Source organism: Palaemon carinicauda, chromosome 18 (genome assembly GCF_036898095.1).
Source record: "Palaemon carinicauda isolate YSFRI2023 chromosome 18, ASM3689809v2, whole genome shotgun sequence".
NCBI lineage: Eukaryota > Metazoa > Arthropoda > Malacostraca > Decapoda > Palaemonidae > Palaemon > Palaemon carinicauda.
This window is the reverse complement of record NC_090742.1, coordinates 78,548,682-78,567,481: the sequence shown is the minus strand read 5'-3', so window position 1 is coordinate 78,567,481 and position 18,800 is coordinate 78,548,682. Positions and strand designations below refer to the sequence as shown.

The following is an 18,800-nucleotide window of genomic DNA, read 5'->3' as shown; positions in this document are numbered from 1 at the left end:
ACAACAAATGGAACATTGTTAGGTTTTTCAGGAATTCTCACTAAAGTGCAGAAACTTTTATTTAGAAATTGAATAACTCTTTTGATTCTCAAATAATCATTGAAAGATGACATGATAAATGTTTCATACTTTGTTAAACATCCGGGTATAAGGCATCCCCATTCCAGATATCAAGGACTATACTATGGCCACCACTTGGGATAAAATATAATAATTATCAAACATTTATATTCTGGTGCGGCAAAGGTTAATGGGTGGATTACTCTCAATTATTTATTCTAAATATCTTAGTTGGCCTCTATGGAGATTTTTTTTGTTACCTCTTGAGTAATGCAATTGCTAGTAAAGTTTAAGAGTTGAAAATGATAATACCATAGAAATCCGAGTGAAAGGTTGTCTATTTCTTATCTTAGACTCGGATTTAAATAAACCAACGGGTGGGACATTATCTGAATTATTTCAGTAATTCTACATGTTCTCGTTTATTATTATTATTATTATTATTATTATTATTATTATTATTATTATTATTATTATTATCATTATTATTATTATTATTTTTATTATTATTATTATTATTATTATTATTTTTTTGGGCTCGGCCATGTCATCCTGAGGGAAGGTTCCTAATGGTAGCTTCCTAAGGGATATATGTACTACAGTAATATGCCCAGAGAATTTACCTTTATGTCTCCAGAATTCTAACTCCTGGCGCGAATATCCTTAAATTTCTCTCAAGGATATCGCATAATATCAAGGGACGTATTCTTGACACGCCACATGGTAATCTTCACCCCGAATAGCTTTTACGCTTCGAGGGGGAAAGTGGCAGAAATAGAAGGGGGGCCGTATCAAGGTTACCCTACCTCCCATACTACTATTGAGTATCAATATGGCGCCATATCCAAGATGGCGGACATTCCTAATTTTGTAGCGATTTCGCTCGGTGGTGTTCCCTGTTGATCTAGCTTTTTGGATCAATTTTCAAGGATTATTATTATGCAATCTCCAACTTCTTTCGCCTCTGGAAAGTTTAGTATTGGGTCTTTACAATGAGTATATTTTAGCGCCTGTTTCACAGTGAAATTAGAGTAATTTATTGTGCCTAGGAGCTAGGCCTGTACCGGAGGCGCCATGGGCGCTGTCGTTCGTTAGGCATGTGTTATTTACTTATTAGAACGACTTCCCGGTTTAAATAGCATTAATTAGTTATGAAAGGTATTTAGGCAAATCTTACTTGTAAAGATAATTATATTGTGCATAATTTTTATTTTTCTATGTCGATCGTATAAGTTAGAGTTTTGGTGATTGAGGTAACCGAGATCTCGCCTTGCCTAAGTAACCTAACCTAGGCGATCTATTATACTTTCAGACATTTCCCCGGTTACCCTCGTGTACTTTTTTATCAATTCAGGTGGAGATAGATATCTCCTAGAATTATTATATAAACCATTACACGTCTTCCAAAGGAGATTTAAGGGTAATCCCTCCTTCCTTCTGAGAGTAGCCTTAGGCTACAACACTGGTGGGTCGTGCCTCGAGTTTTCATTCAGGCATGACTAACCCAGGGTTTTTCTGTCCCTTCCCTTAGCCGCAGATAGCAGGTTTTGGGATTTGGTCCGAACCTAAGAGTAATTAGTCTTGTGCCGGCGGCCGGTCGGCGGGGTGAATAGTCATACCCCTGCCGGCCAGGCTTCCGGCATAGGAGGCTAGCCCTCCCTAGGCCGCACTTGAAGTGGGGTTTGATGCCGCCACCTTCTCCCTGCGGTATAAAAGACTAGTCCTGTGATCGCAGTCCCTAGGCTGAAGAATAGACATTCTTCTGCTGCCTGAGATGGAGAGGAGGCGGTACTGCAGCTGTCCCCTTAACTGTATTGGCAGACCCTAGGTTGGAGAATAGAGATTCTCCTATCACCTAGGTGGCGCCGATACTGAAATAGAGTTTCTTCAGGGAGTGGTAGAACCGGCAACCTTGCCGGCTCCTTCCCCACCTCATACAGGACCCTTTTCCCTCCTCCTCTGTCCTTTAGTGATGGCCTAGCCATCGTATCTCTTTGGGCCGTCGTCATGCAATCTCTCCGATTGCCGGCAGATTGCGGGGCCGGCCGGACTCCTATTCATCAGCCTGGCTGCCGGCGGCTAGGACAGCTGCTGGCTGCCATGTCGATCGCCGGCGGCCATGTCAATGGCCGGCGGCCATGTAGGCTGCCGGTACTATAACTGCCGGCGGCTATGACGGTTGTCGGCAGCTGGGCAGGTGGCTAGCAGCCATGTCATCTGACGGCGGCCATGACGTTGCCGGCAGCCATGATGACTGTTGATGGGAAGTCTCTTCTGTCACCAAGGTTCTTCAGTCTTCCCTTGGACTGCCGGCCACAAGTGCTATTGCCGGGGTACTAGCTTGACCGGCCGTATGCAGGCCGGACCGGCACAGACAGGTGCTGACTCAGCCGCGGGTATGCCGACTGTACCTGCACTGCCGGGTGCTAGACTGCCGGCCATGTGCCGGGTGCTAGACTGCCGGCCATGTGCCGGCTGGACCATGCCGGCAATGGTACTGGTGGCTGGATGGAAGCTTGAATGATACATTCTCCCCTTCCATTTGAACCTTCTTTCTGGAGAAAGGCAATAAAATTAGATAATTACATCCTTATTTAGTGTATACGTACACAATAATAAGGCAGTCCTTTGCTCCATGCTGTCTCTCTCTCTTTTAGCTAGCATGCTGGCCAGGTGTGCCGGCAGGGACTAGCTAGGCTGGCGATATGCCGGCGATATTACAGTATGAGTTTATACAGTAGTCAGTATATTTGCAGTATAGGATATACAGCAGATAGAAAAATATTGTATATACTATACTTATAGTTATCTTCCAATATATCTTGGGTATCTTTGCCCAGGTGTTTGCTGAGACCAATCCTATATTGAAAAAATTTAATTTTTTCAATATTCTGATTAGAAATCACTTTACATTTTATCCTACAATATCAAATAAATTAAAGGGCTAGTGGTAGTAAATTCTCTATCCTTAAAGGTTAGAACCCTTATTCTATAATTTAATACTCTATAATTTAATATTGAAAGGGAAGGTTACAGCAAATGGGCTGGGTAGGATAAACAAATATATGTCTTTTATATTTCCTAGTCCAGTTGGCGTCATGCCGGCTGGACCGTACCGTCAAATGCTAGCCACAATGGCAGCGCACTGTCGGAACTACAAATTATCTGCAAACAGAAAAACTATAATATAATGATACAGTAGTTATTTCTTACATTCTTGGGTACCCTTCGGACTTCTGCTGAGACCGATCCTATTTAGAAAGAATAGAATTCCTTCAATACTCTGATTAGAAATCAGTTATCTTTACTCCACAGTGTTAAATACTAAAAGGGAAGTGATATTGTACTCTTTTCTACCCCTAAGGGTTGGAATCATTTGTTTGAGTCTCCTTAAAAAGGAAATTCCTTCTAGTTAATACTGAGGGGAAGTAACAGCAATTGCCTGCAAGGGAAACGCAAGTATGTGTCTCCCACTATCCCTTTCTAGCTTACTATCCTAAGCTACTTTAGTTAAAAGATGTCTTTTACATATTGCTTATCACTGAGATAATCAATCACATACTCATTCTGCTTTCCTTTCTTTACAGGAGGAACCCCAGATGACATGTGTTGCAGTCTTCTGCAACATTAAAAGTAGGTACTTTTATGGTCATAATACATGCCGGTTTCATGCTCCCTGCAATATTATTTCCGAATCCCTGCATTATTGGAACCCCCAAGCTTGCAATATATGTCGGACCTTAGTGTCCGAGGGTTTTGATAATCCTAAGTCGGCGGAGTCTATGGATGCAGCTCGTAAGAATCTACGCAACTGGGTAAGAGGGTTCCAAAAGATCTCCCCGGGACCATACCTACCTAATGATAGGATGCGTAGCTTACTATTCCCGAAAGCAAGTAAGGAAATAGTGGTGCCCCAGGCAAGGTTCGCACCTCACTACGTTCAGACAACCTTTGGGATGGAGGGCCGGAAGCCCTCACGGGAACAGGTGGACAATGTCAAGTCGGAATTGCTTCCGTCTGTGCCGGCTCTAGAGCTGTCAACCTCGACATCTTCACCTTCTACCCCTCCATTAGACGAAATGGCCCAGATTTTGACCCTTATGAAAAGTCTAATGGAAAACCTTCACATACAAGGCGAAAAGGAGGAAGCGAAATTCAAAAAAGAGCTTTGTGAAGCCCCACTTGCATGACCCCACTGGGTCATACAAAAGACCCAGAGATCAAGACCTTCCGCCATGCTCCAAAACCAATCCCTGGAGGTATGCGGAGCTGATGCCGATTTCAGACGGCAAACTCTACATCTCAGAGAAGATGAGTGCTGTACCTTTAGACAAAATTCAGTTTTGGCCAAGCTTTAACGCTTTCCCTAATTGCTTCATTCGATTGAAGCATGAACTAACGTCAGGAGAAGAAACAGAACCGAGGGAGGTTATGATTCTCGACCGTGATAAGGCACAGGCCATCTTGTCAAATAGCCTGAGAAAGGCGGGTTACTCAGTGTCGAAAGTGTCCACACTAAGTAACAGACATCCTACCTTTCTTGCTCCTGCTTCAATATCATTCCCCTTTACATGGAAGGTATTTCAATCTGTTACTAAGGCAGTGGAGGCAGGTAAACCATGTCCTGCACTCGAGGAGTGCAAACCTCTATCACTAGCCTTTTCCATGCAGGAGAAAGATTGGAAGGAAGTCCATTTAACTTTTTCAGTAGGGAAACTAGATGCAGATGTTGCTGGACGACAGTTTAGTGAGAATCTCCCTAAACTTTCTGAACGTCTCCTGCTTAAAGAACAAGAGACAAAGTAGAGACTTGCAGCCTCTCTATCCCTACAGAATTGCATGGAGTTGTGTTCAGCCCACCAAGATACCCCAGACATGCTAACGGTCTTGGCCAAAATGCATATGGACACCTTAGTAGAAGACCTTTATGCTTTTATGAAGGCTAGGAGAGCCTGTAGGGAGTTTGTGTTTGCGGCTGCAACAGCGAAACATGAAACAAGGAAGATAATATCTTCCAACATCTGGGGTAGAGACCTCTTTCCAAATGAGGTAGTCCGAGAGGTCATTAAGAATGCCACCACGGAGAATACGGAACTTCTCCAGAAGTGGGGCATCTCCTTAAAGAGAAAGTCTTCCACGGATGTGGGTCCCCAAACTAAGAGGAAGACAGGAAAATCTAGAGTTTTTCCTCGGGCTGTTCAACAACATCCTACAGTTTCGAGGACCGCGGTGCCACAGGCAAGCGGTCGGAGATGTAAACTTTCTGATCAATCGAAGCGAAGAGATGCTTCTGGCAGGATGGAAGCTCCTTCAGGCTTGTGGGACCTTCGATCCTTGGGTCCAAGGCCTAATCAAGATGTGACTAGGATGGAAAATACTCATGCCTCTACCATTATTTCCTCAAATCTTCCTGCACCCCAACCCCGTCTTGGAAGAGTATACCTTAGAGCTATAAAGCATACAGGTAATAAGGAAAGCATAGTCCATCGAATTCCAGGGAAGGCTGTTTGGTGTTCACAAGAAGGACTCAAGAAAACTCATAAAGTTCAAACAAAACAGCAAGTGCAGAATGTTAATCCTTCTGAACATAGGGACCCTATTTCAAAAAAGGGTGATCACAGTCTTGCTAGACCTGAAAGTTGCCTATCGGCAGCTTCCAGTCAGTTGCCCCCTCCCCTCCTACCTAGGATTCAAGTTACAGAGGATAACGTATGTCTAAGGACAGATACTTGTCAGACTAAACATAGTTCTAAGTATCTTCACGAGATTGGCGGACACGGTCACGCAAAAACAAAGCCTAACAGTGGTTCAGGTAACAAAGTACCTGGACGAAAGGCTGGTGTGGGCAGCACCTGAAGTGACTGGTCTATGAGCATCCAAGGAAGTAATCCGGTTCCGGGAACATCGGGGATGCAAAATCAGCGCCAAAAAGTCTTGATTCTCTACAGCTCAAAGGCTTCAATGGTTAAAAAACCATCGAAACCCGAGGTCACTCCGGCTCTCGTTTCCCTTAGGGATGTGAAAGGAGATCACAGGGTCGATCAAGAGACTATGGTAATTGGTCAGGATTCCAAAATGCTAACAAGGAAGAGTTCTGAACTCTCTCCAGTTAGCAATAATGACAGACCCAGTGCTAAGAGCACAGCTGAAAGATGGGTTAAGAGTCTGGAGAAGATACGCATCAAACGCTCAAAGAGATCTAAAAGGACCGATATCGGTCATTCCTTAATCGCTTCCCTAACATCGATCAAAGGCTGAGAGCCTATTGAAGATAGTGCCCTTGCAACCACCTCGACTTTTGTAGATCATCCACAGGAATGCCTAGTCGGAAGAATGGGGAGTTTACTCCCATCAGAGAAAAATTCAAGGAACTCAGTTAGTTCTATCCGAGACCATGTTAGTCCTGTCGTTGTTGATGAAACTCTCTCCACGCAGATCAGACCTCCTCAGACTGATCTGGGACATCGAAGCGATACTGAGACATCGGAACCGACAAGGCTAGAGGGTGTCTCATATAGTTTAGGTGATATTAGCCATCCCTTGCCTAAAAGGATGGCAAGGTGACAGCGGATGCTCTACTCGCACTCAGGCCAGCAGAGTTAGAAGGGTCCACAGACGCAGACATATTCTCTCCCAGATGGGAACAAGTCCCCGAACTGCAGATCGACCTCTTCATGACGAGCGTCATCAAGAAACTACCTCAATATGTAGCCCCATACGAGGATACTCTAGAGGAGATAACAGACATCAGGTCTATAGTATGGAAGGGATGGACTCGGGAATTCTTGTTCATCCCATCCAATTCCCTGCTGAAGGTCCTCAATATGCTGAGGTCCTTCCAGGGAGGAGTAGCTCTGGTGGCTCCCATGTAGCCCGAGAGCTACTGGTTCCCTCTAGCTGAGGCTGGCCCTAGTACTGAACCAAGTACTATTTTAGAGGGCTCAGAAGTTAATTACCTTCGATTTATCACAGAGAGACCAAACCCTTCATTTCATGAATTTCTTGCCCTAGCGGTTAGGAAAAGATTTGGGATCTCAGAAGATACTATAGGATTCCTAGAAGAATACAAATCTAAGTTAACCAGAAGACAATATGAGTCATCTTGGAAGAAGTGGGTTGCTTTTGTTAAAGCAAAAGGACCGAAAGAAATTTTAACGAACTTCTGTCTGTCCTTCTTTGTCCACCTTCATAATCAAGGTCTGGCAGCCAACACGATAACTACGTGTAAGTCAGCTTTGACTAGACCTCTTCTATATGCCTTCCAAGTGGATCTGGCGAATGAAATCTTTAATAAGATTCCGAAGGCATGTGCAAGGCTTAGGCCCGCAGCACCTCCAAAGCCCATTTCATGGTCTTTGGACAAGTTCCTTCATTATGCCTCATCTGTGAATAATGAAGATTGTTCCCTCAAGGATCTGACCCAAAACGTTATTTTTCACTAACTCTGGGCTAGAGTTAGTGAAATAGTAGCCCTATCTAGAAATGAGGGACACATTCAGTTCACAGAAAGGGGAGAATTGAATCTCTTTCCTAGTCCAGCCTTTCTCGCTAAAAATGAGCTACCCACAAAAAGGTGGGGTCCTTCGAGAATCTGCTCTCTGAAGGAAGATATCTCTATGTCCCGTAGAGAGTCTAAAGGTTTATCTTCGTAGGACTTCAAACTTCAAGGGAGGACAGCTCTTTAAAGGAGAAACCTCTGGCTCAAACTTAACCTTAAAACAATTGAGGGCGAAGCTCACCTACTTTATTCATAGAGCGGATCCTGACAGTGCTCCCGCAGGCCATGATCCGAGGAAAATTGCTTCATCACTGAACTTCTTTCAGTATATGGACGTTGAGCATCTTCGTTCATATACAGGATGGAAATCATCCAGAGTGTTTTACAAACACTATGCTAAGCAGGACCACGAACTAAAGCACTATGAAGTGGCGGCAGTTAGTGTATTTAAACCTGCCTCCTAATTACTGCAATAAACAGTTAATTGATTGGGACATTGAACGTCCTCGCTCATATACTGGATGGGGATGATCCAGACTGTTCCATAAACATCATGCTAAGAAGGTCCATGAACGGAAGCATTATGTGGTGGCGGCAGGTATTGTATTAGAACCTGCTGTCTGATTACTGCGATGAACAGTTAATTGATTGGGACTATCAATTAGGGAGAAGGGGTGTCAACACTGTTAGTGTGATACCCTCTAAATGAATGTTACTGTGGTGACACTAATTTTGTTCAAAATCTCAGGTGTAGAATTATACAGATAAACACTTGTACAGTGTCTACATAGTACACAGCGTTGATAAGAGGCAACATTTACAAAATATTTTTCCCTTTCAAAAAGGAAATTTAATTCCTGTATACGTTGCATGTATAACTCCTTTATTATGTTACATTCGTTTCACTCGTTTTTCAATTAGTCATTTATCAGAAATAAATGGCTATCAGAATGTAATTGCGTCCTAATTCGCCTGCAAATTTGCATATTCAAGATGCCAGAGTTCTTTGACTTATTCATGCAAGTAACCCTCATATCATTGTATGCTTACAAACAATAGATATGATGGACACTGATATTGTTCCGACAATATATACAAACCGTGAGACCGTTTGTATACTCAGTGAATACTCATGTTTGTTCATACAATATATGCTAACCTTGAGGCCCTTTTTCCACCGTCTAGTTACTCTAGTATGATTTCCCCGTAGGGGGCGGGAAGCACTAACATAGTTTATGATTAGTGATAATGACGGATAACGGTAACATCATTTGTCTCAAATGGTTTAGATGACCATTGAAAAATTGTCCTAAAGTTAAGGCACTGATGAAAATCCACAGATACATTAATTCTCTGGTATATTTCCATCAGGACGACAGGGCCGAGCCCAAAAAACGGATTTTGAGCGAAGCGAAAAATCTATTTTTGGGTTAGATAGCCATGTCGTCCTGATGGACCCACCCTCCTTTTCTATAGAAAAGGTCTTTGCAGAATCCCTCCCGAAGTACTGTATCTGTAGCACCATGCTCAACGCTACACGGAATGTCCGCCATCTTGGATATGGCGCCATATTGATACTTAATAGTAGTATGGGAGGTAGGGTAACCTTGATACGGCTCCCCTTCTACTTTTGCCACTTTCCCCCTCGAAGCGTAAAAGCTATTCGGGGTGAAGATTGCCATGTGGCATGTCAAGAATACGTCCCTTGATATTATGCGATATCCTTGAGAGAAATTTAAGGATATTCGTGGCAGGAGTTACAATTCTGGAGACCTAAAGGTAAATTCTCTGGGAATATCACTGTAGTACATATATCCCTTAGGAAGCTACCATTAGGAACCTTCCATCAAGACGACATGGCTATCTCACCCAAAAATAGATTTTTCGCTTTGCTCAAAATCCGTTTATTATTATTATTATTATTATTATTATTATTATTATTATTATTATTATTATTATTATTATTATTATTATTAAGAAGTATATGTTTCAAATGGGGAAAGCGAATCCACATAAATACTTCTGTAAAATAAAAACACAGAGAAGTTTAGAAAAACTGCTTGATTCTCCTTTCTAGTTTGGCTAACAATGATAACACTACTATCGAAGTAAAACTAAGAAAACTGAAACAATGTTTACAATTTCTAAGTAATCCGCTCAGATTTGGTGATCAGAAACATTCTCATGCACAATAATAGTTCTCAAAGTAACACCATATATATATATATATATATATATATACATACATATATATATATATATATATATATATATATATATATATATATATATATATGTATGTATATATATATATATATATATATATATATATATATATACATACATATATATATATATATATATATATATATATATATATATATTACATATATACATATACATATATATAATTCTGTCACAGACATATATATATATATATATATATATATATATATACAGTATATATATATATATATATATATATATATATATATATATATATATATATATATATATATATGTGTGGCAGTCATACTCTGGGAGAGGAGAGGTAGCTCAAAACGTACTGTATATCGGAAACCACACTCGCCCACAAATTGCCGAACCAGCGGGTTTTAATTAGAAAAGGGGAAGTGTTGAGAATGGCTGAATCTGCGTGGGAGTGTGGGAATGTGAGTGCGCGTGTGTGTGCATATCTATATAAACATTTAGACGTCATTTTGGATGACTAGGGTACACCAATAACAGTATAAACAGGAGATCCCAAGGTCACTTTCAAAGGTAAGGATGTAGACATTAAAAGACTTACTGCAGTAGCTGTTATAAAAAATGGCCAGTAATAATAATAATAATAATATGAAAATTGGAAATTCTAGTGAAAATAACAAAACCTTTACCCAAGAAAATATATTTACGAAGGACTTAATATCGGGACGTTTTAATAAACCGATTGTCCATAGCGGTGGCACGCCATATTATCTTGAATAACCGATAACTTTTACAGAGAAAACCAGTTGTTCTATGCATAAAGCTGAATATACATGCTTTGAGGAGAACACTAGACCATGCATAGTTCAATTATATTATCAGTATACTGTATACGTATGTTTGCGTTAACAACACAATCTGCCCTTTTACCCCCAGGCTCTTTGGAAATTTCCAACCCTTAATCCCCAAGGAGTTATTTTTTTCCCAGCACATTTTGTAGTATATATTTTTTTAAATTGCTCTAACAGCCTTAATTTTTGTCATAGAGAGGTCAGGTTGGTCTCATTCTCTTGGAAAATGCCTGAATATTTTCAAAAAATTATCAAAAATATGAAAAAAAAAAAATTTTATAGCATTTTTTTGCAAGGACGTACCGGTACGTCCATGGGGGTAAAGGGGTGGGTTTTGTGAAACGTACCAGTACTTCCTTTGGGGGTAAAAGAGCTAATATATAAACGTGTTTGAATGAATCCAGTGAACGTATTGACGGTATACACCTCTTCTCCCCTTTCAGAGGTTTTGGTAGCCTATTGGAAACGTTTCTGCCTGCTGATCTGCTGGACCAAGGTTCGATGATAGGCTACCACAACCATTAGAATAAACATTCACTAATTATAATAATAATAATAATTATTATTATTATTATTATTATCATTATTATTATTATTAATTGGTAAGCTACAACCCTAGTGTGAAAAGCAGAATGCTATCAGCCCAGTGGCCCCAACAGGGAAAATAGCCTAGTGAGGAAAGGAAACAAGGAAACATAAAACGTTTCAAGAAAAGTAACAACATTAACATAAATATTTCCTATATAAACTATTAAAACTTTAACAGAAGAAGAGGAAGAGAAATTAGATAGAATAGTGTGCCCGAGTGTACCCTCAAGCAAGAGACCTCTAACCCCAGACAGTGGAAAACCATGGTACAGAGGCTATGGCACTACCCAAGACTGGAGAACAATAGTTTGATTTTGGAGTGTCCTCCTAGAACAGCTGCTTACCATAGCTAAAGATTCTCTTCTACCCTTACCAAGAGGAAAATAGCCACTGAGCAATTACAGTGCAGTAGTTAACCCCTTGGGTGAAAAAGAATTGTTTACACACAGTTTTCCTTACAAAATTCTAGAGTCATAGTTAAGTTCGTGCTTGTGTATCTCATCTCATGCAACATATGATGCGTAATCTATGGAGACTTTTTCCGTTAAAGACCATATCAAAATAACCAAGTTTAACCCCAATGAGGACCAACATCATCTATGGCATCAATAGATTCTCGAATTTGGCTATTTAAGGTCAATAAACGAATAACATTAACGTCACAGGAGAGAAACTGCTAACAGAGTAACTGTAATAGTTAAAAAATAAGCTCAGTAATTGTAAAAATAGTTTTGAAAACCCAGTTTTCCATTGCAATGAATCAGCAACATTTAAGAAGTTCCAGTATACAAAATAGTTTCTCGCCACACCTTTCTGTCAACAATCGCCCATGTTCCCCCTTCTCAGGTTCAAGGTATCTCTTACAACTTGCGAAGTAGTCTTCTAAAGATGTACTAAAGCTGGTGAAGTCCTAGATTTTTACTAGTTGGACTTGAGTGACCTAAGACTTTAAACAAAACTGGGATTATATTCATAAACATTTTCCTATTACGATATTTTATCAATTCCTTATTAACTAAAGTTCAAACTTGCAGCGAATGCTTTTATGTCGAAATGGCTGGCATAAGTCTCTTTTTGTAGTTTATTTATGAAAGATATATTTTAATGTTGTTACTGTTCTTAAAATATGTTATATTAATTGCTGATTACTTTTTTGTAGTTTTATTTATTTCCGTAATTCCTTTCCTCACTGGTCTATATTTCCTTGTTGGAGCCCTGGAGCTTATAGCATCCTACTTTTTCAACTAGGGTTGTAGCATAGCTAATAATAATAATAATAATAATAATAATAATAATAATAATAATAATAATAGAGGTAATGTGATAAATCTTCTTATCTTCGTCAGGAGAATGGAGTGCCTCCGGGTGTTGGCGGCAATATTACTGCTGCCTTTATGCAATGGTTTGTTGATAAACTCGGCCGAGAAAAACCTCGGTGCAATGACGTTTCAACATCAAGCCACTCTGGATCAGAATGGAGCATTCGTCATGCTCTGGTCTCCTCTAGAGGAGGAAATCCACGTCGAAATACAGGTAAATGGAATGAAAGTATACAGGGTACTTTAACTTATCAATTCATATGCTTGAACCTAAAAATTTATTTGAGACCGGAACTTCTCACTCTTAAATGTGTGATACCTAGATATAAATAATGTGGTTATTTACGAATGATTGATTTGTGTCTAAAATAGATAGATTATGAGGTATGAGTTGCGGCTCGTTATAAGATATAAGATCTTCCATATGTGTTTTGAATATTGATGCTGTGTTACTTTTTGGCACTGCTTCGAAACTGTTTCATATATTTACATAATTTCAAATGAAAGAAAATATGAATTCTAACTGTGGAGACGATTTAAACCAATTTAGTAACTTATGATGATATCCTGGAAAAACTAAGACTTTTTAGGGAGACATAAAAGAAAGTCAGGCAGTATTTTGTGGGTTTACATACTTTACATTACCCACTACAATCCCAAGAAACCGGAACAAAGTATCCTTGATTTTCACAATTTACCATCCTTCTATATCTGTAAATACTGCCTTTGTATATTGGACTAAATGGCGAAATATCATATTCAAACCAACAAGAACAAGTCCCTGAATTGAAAGGAAAATATACAATGGACCCAAGGAGTTACGAAATACTTTGCTTGGGAAGAATGAATTTCATTCCAATTAATAAATATTTTGTAAAAACCCTAAGGTTACAAGTGAATCGCATTTAGAATTATGGGTGATGCCAAATAAATTAACCCTTCAGGTGGTTTGAAAATAATTATAATAAAAGGTTTTGAAAGGTCAAATTTGTCCAATCATAATCCATGAATTTTCTCGCAAATGCTTCAGCTGGAGAGGTATCGTTGCATAAGGTATTTTTTTCAAAAAAAAAAAAAAAAAAAAAAAAAAAAAAAAAAAAAAAAAAAACTTTCCCAGACAGCGTCCAGGATTCCTCTCATGCAAGCTCATACTTTATTATACTAAGTAATATCCATGATAAGAAGCTGCTTGGTTTGTCATTAAAATCAAAGAACTCATGGATAGAAGGGATAGTTTCAGAATGTAAAGGACGGCCTATATATAAGAGACTGAAGAAAAATTGCGCAGAATCACATTTATTCTTATATTTCAATAAAGCACTATTGAATAAACAGTCACAAGACGGGATTATGAGGTTAAAGCCTAACTAACCCTTCAGTACAAGCAGAATCCTGAGAGCGAGTACCGTCGTGTTTGAATTTAACTCTGACATTCCCTTTGGGCTAGAGGATAACTAAATAAAACATCATTATTTTTTTTTCTTTTTTTTTTTTTTGCAGGTTGCTACGACAGGTTTCATCGGCATTGGATTTTCTCCCAGCGGTGGAATGAAGGGAGCTGACATAGTACTGGCTTGGGTTGATGACGTAACAGGGGAATTACACGTTCACGTAAGTGCTTGCGAAGTGAGCTTAATGAGTAAGGAGATCTAAAACTCAGAAAAAAATATATGTTTTCGTATTGAAAAGCATATTACACACATACCATAGAAAAATGAGCATTCAATCCAATACCATTCAAGCATACATTAGCAATAAATGTTTCCCGTGGAAGGTTGGATGAATAAGGATTATTAGGGCATAATGCTGAGACTTGAAATACCATTTAGTGCCAAGGTGCAATGGGGGAGGGGGGAGGCAACAAAAAGGTTGAAAGTAAGAGGGAACCGAGGCTGCGGAGAAGACTAATAAGTAAACGCGTCTAGGGAACCAAGGAATGCTTAAAAGACTCCATAAGTAATGCTTACAGGGCATGGAGTGATGTTGATGCTTCACCCTGGAAATGTAGCCCCACCTAATTAGAGGGAAAAAGACACCGAGTAACATTTCAACATCATTAGTAAGATTGCTTATTGAGCTCATTCAACACCTTTTAGCCTTATATTGGGATTGATAGGTATATAATCACGTGATTGGAATTAACAATATGAATCTTAATAGATAGGACGAATAATTGCACATCCAGATAAGTAAATTCAGACATGAAATAATAAAAACTGTCAAATTATAGAAAGACTCACTTTTCCCTCATGAGCGTTCAACTGTACTGACGAATGAGCTTGTCTATGTTGTCTGAACTGAGTATGAAGGTTTCCTCCATCTTTGCTGATAGCCGTTTTCCCATTTGATTCTTCAATGCCTTTTATCCTTGACGATTTATTTTCTTTGGATATATAGAAGGCACTAATATCACTCACTATAAAAGGTACATTCTACTCAGTTTCTTGGTTTTGGATTTCTTCGTTCCGGTTACTGAAAGCAGGACACTCGAACAATCAAATTATTGGAATGCTCTGAATCAGACATGACCATTAAAGTCTTTCAAAAAATACTTCTGCAATGTAACCTAGCAAAAAAAAAAAAAAAAATTCCTTTTCTTATAGAAGAAATTACGTTCTCTTCGAAAAGGACATTCGTTCCCGTCGCAAATGAATAGTTTCAGAAATATATATATATATATATATATATATATATATATATATATATATATATATATATATATATATATATATATATATATATATATATATATATATATCTATATCCTACGGTAATGCGGGACCCCCAGAGGGGACTCGGGGTTATAGGTGGGGAAAACATACTGGGGAAACGATGTATAACCGTAAAACAAACATTTTCTTCTCTATACAATACCTTCTTGGATTTATAATAACCGGAGGAAAAGACAAAACAGTATAACTGGATAAACTTTGGAGGCACCGTTGCAAAGGCTATGCCTCATGAAAAAATACAGTAACCAGTGCTGCCAATATCTGATGTAGATCAAATGTAAGCGTTCCATGCTAACATTAGCATGCTCACGTACGTACATTCGTACATACCACTTTTCGATCTTCTGCGTAAAAACCCTGCCTCCCTGCGCAGAAACTTTTCCCCCACCAATAGGATTTCTTCTTCCCTAACCGTGAAATGTAACTCTCCGTCTCTTTATCATCTCTGTTCAAGTCTATTACATGATTACTCATATTTAATGAGAACTTATTTTCTCTTAGAAACATAATCTAAAAATGCGTTTCTATACAAAATATACTGAGAGGAAGGTAAACGTTTCTTATTGTTTTGTACTGAGGAATGATGATTGCTAACTTAGGTCATCTTTAGAGCCCAGCTAGTTAATGATAGAACTTCATCGACAGGCTTTCGGCATTATTCTTCTCTTCTGAATATTCAATATGCTATCACTGTTTATTTCATCATCAAAAAAGAAAGAAAGAAAAAAAAAACCTTCTCTACAAGAATTCTGATAAAATTCGTCATTGAAAAAAATTATAATTGAAAGATTGAAAAAATTTTTCCATTAAAAGTTAATCTATAGAAATTTCTAAATTTAGAAATTTGATACTTTCACCTGTTCACTTTTATGACAAATATTCTTCTGGAAACTGTTGCAAGTTTCATTAACTAGCAGTTTAATACATGTCGAATCTATATGAAAATCACTTTACTGTAGTCAGGCCGAGTTTTTCGTTACCGCCATGTAGCCTTTGGAGTAGAAAATCTAAATTCAGAATTCATTAAAAACTACGTTTCTTTCTGAGTAGGTTATGCAAGAAAGTATCCTTATGTACATATAATTAAGCAAATGAGTCGTTGCTGCTTGTGTTACTTTTCGTTTTATTTCTGATATCGCCTTTCTTTTTAAAGTAAAAAACAATATAGCAATGGCCTGTTAAAACTTCAGTGGGCTTTGTTCTAGAATAGTCTCATTATGCAAGATTAAGAAATCGATATATAAAACATTAAATAAAAAACAGTATTCGTTGCTAAAAGGGTTTCTTCCTATGTAGAATCATAATTTCATCGGCTATTGTTAAGATAGCTGTATCATGATACATGTGATAGAATCTAGTTTCAACTCTAGGTTATATAATATGGCATTGTTCAGTTGGCTAGGAGAGCTTTTGAGACCTTTTGATAAGATTTCGTTCTCTTCCTATTGGAGTATTATATAATGACCTAAAAGAATGCAACTGACTACTGAGGGCTAACTGCTTATATCAGGATCACGATGGTTGTGTCTTAGCATTTGTTTTCGGATCACCCAAATTCAGATTCCAAAAGGAATCCGAAGTATCTATTATCACTTTATAGAGAACTTAGTTTGTGATTTAAGTCAATTTGATGCTGAGATAATTTAAATCAACTTTGATATTTTTCTTTTAAGATTTGGGTAACATTTGAATGAACTTTACGGTATATTTAATTGAGATATGCTTCATCCACGACCAAGTATGGATGATTTTACAATGCTAATATATCACGGTTTCTACATTTTGTTGGGGGGATGCTATTTTGTCTGATTGCTCAAACTTATAACAATTGAGTTGAAAAATGTGAGAAAAATGTTTGACAGGATAGATAGAAATCTTTGAAATACATTCAATAGCTCCAGACATCTTGATCATATTCTTAATTAGACTTTCTCAAGCTTAAGCATCTGCCAAAGGTCTCTTTTGATGATTCAACTTGATTTAAGTTTCATTTGTGTTATTGCAGCTTGGCAACTTATAAGTATTTCTGTCAGAAAATCTATAATGATTTTTTTTGTCGATTACCTGTAATACACGAGCTAAATATGTTTTTGATATACCAATTAGTACTAACACATCCAAGCCTATTATCGTTTATTCATTCAGAACAATGAATTCTTCCCTTCCTTCGTATTAAAACTGACATTTGAGACTGTATCCCCCTGAAATCTTAGATGGTAGTGTGCTCTCATACATTTTTTAACTTATCTTTATTGGCTTAGCAATCCCCCTTTTAAATCAGTCTAGGGCCTTATAAACCGGAAAGTTTGAAGAAGCCATTCTGTTTAATCTGTCCTATTTGACATTTGGATATCATCCACAATAATTCTAAGGCGAATGAACAGCCTCTTATGATAAACATTCTTGAAATAAGATTTTGAATGTCCAAGGTTTGTTGCTGCAATACTGATTCATATTTGGTTACATTTGCTTGACCATATTCTGTCCATTTTACGGAACGATGAGATGCTCTCCTCCATAGGACCGACACGCTACGGGCATGATGATCCCTCTCATCGATAAACAACAAGACATAACTGTAGCTGGAGGATACCAGAACGACACCCACACCGTCCTTCGCTTCTCGCGCCCCTGGAACACCTGCGACGATCCGCAGGACATGAAGCTCTCCGGGGACACGACCCGGGTAATTTGGGCGTACTCTTACAGCGATCCTGAAGGCGATATGGACATGAGCATCCACGACCAAAGGGGAACCAAGAGCATCTACCTTCAGGAACCCAGGTTCTCTCTTCCGAAGTTCTCAGAGGATGTCAAGTCCATCAACTTGGTCGTTGAAGAAGTGAGTTATTATTCTTAATTTCCTCCTGTCGAAAAAATGCATTTATAACCAAATTACCATGCAACAATTTTAAAAAAATATTATTATGATATTTTTCAAGATAATAAAAATACAAAATTATCGTGTAACAATTTTTAGAACAATTGTTATGATATTTTTCAAGGTAATAAAATTATGTAGATACCAAAAAATAACATGTTATTAAAATAAAAAAATGCATTGGTCTGAATGACGTAAAATCTTAGTATGATGAGAACACAATATATATTTAAAACATATGCAGAAATTAAGATCTTTGAAGCAAATCTGGTGGCTGGTCCCTGAAGAAAAATAAAAACTATTCAGTTTTCTTGCTCCAAAATTTACTTTTTAAATTTGAATCGAACAAAATAAAAACAAAAATTACTTTTATGTCATTCGAATCTGAAAATAGGTCATAGCCTTGATATTTTCAGTTTATTATTAAAAAGAAAATGAAAAAAGAGGACATACAATCATTTTTATGGGCAAAGGATACTTCATTAAGTAAATACTTAGTCTTCATAAAAGTTTAACTAATCGAGATATTTATAAATGACTTGTAAATATATTAAATATCCTAACATCCATCAATACTTAATAAATTCTCATTAAAAATTTTGTACCCATTATTTGTGTTAAATTTTCATCGAAAAAAATATGAATGTTGTCACTTCTTGTAAA

The 18,800-nt window shown here is 38.1% G+C and overlaps 1 protein-coding gene across 1 annotated transcript in view; it reads left to right on the top strand.

The window, feature by feature from the left end:
- The window catches only part of LOC137657906 (DBH-like monooxygenase protein 1), a 31,244-nt gene that overhangs the window by 2,732 nt on the left and 9,712 nt on the right, over positions 1-18,800 (top strand). The window contains exons 2-4 of the mRNA XM_068392549.1: positions 12,552-12,738; positions 14,025-14,135; positions 17,778-18,098. Coding sequence (XP_068248650.1) covers positions 12,556-12,738; positions 14,025-14,135; positions 17,778-18,098 — 615 coding nt within the window. The 5' untranslated portion in view covers positions 12,552-12,555. The remainder of the gene's footprint in view (positions 1-12,551; positions 12,739-14,024; positions 14,136-17,777; positions 18,099-18,800) is intronic.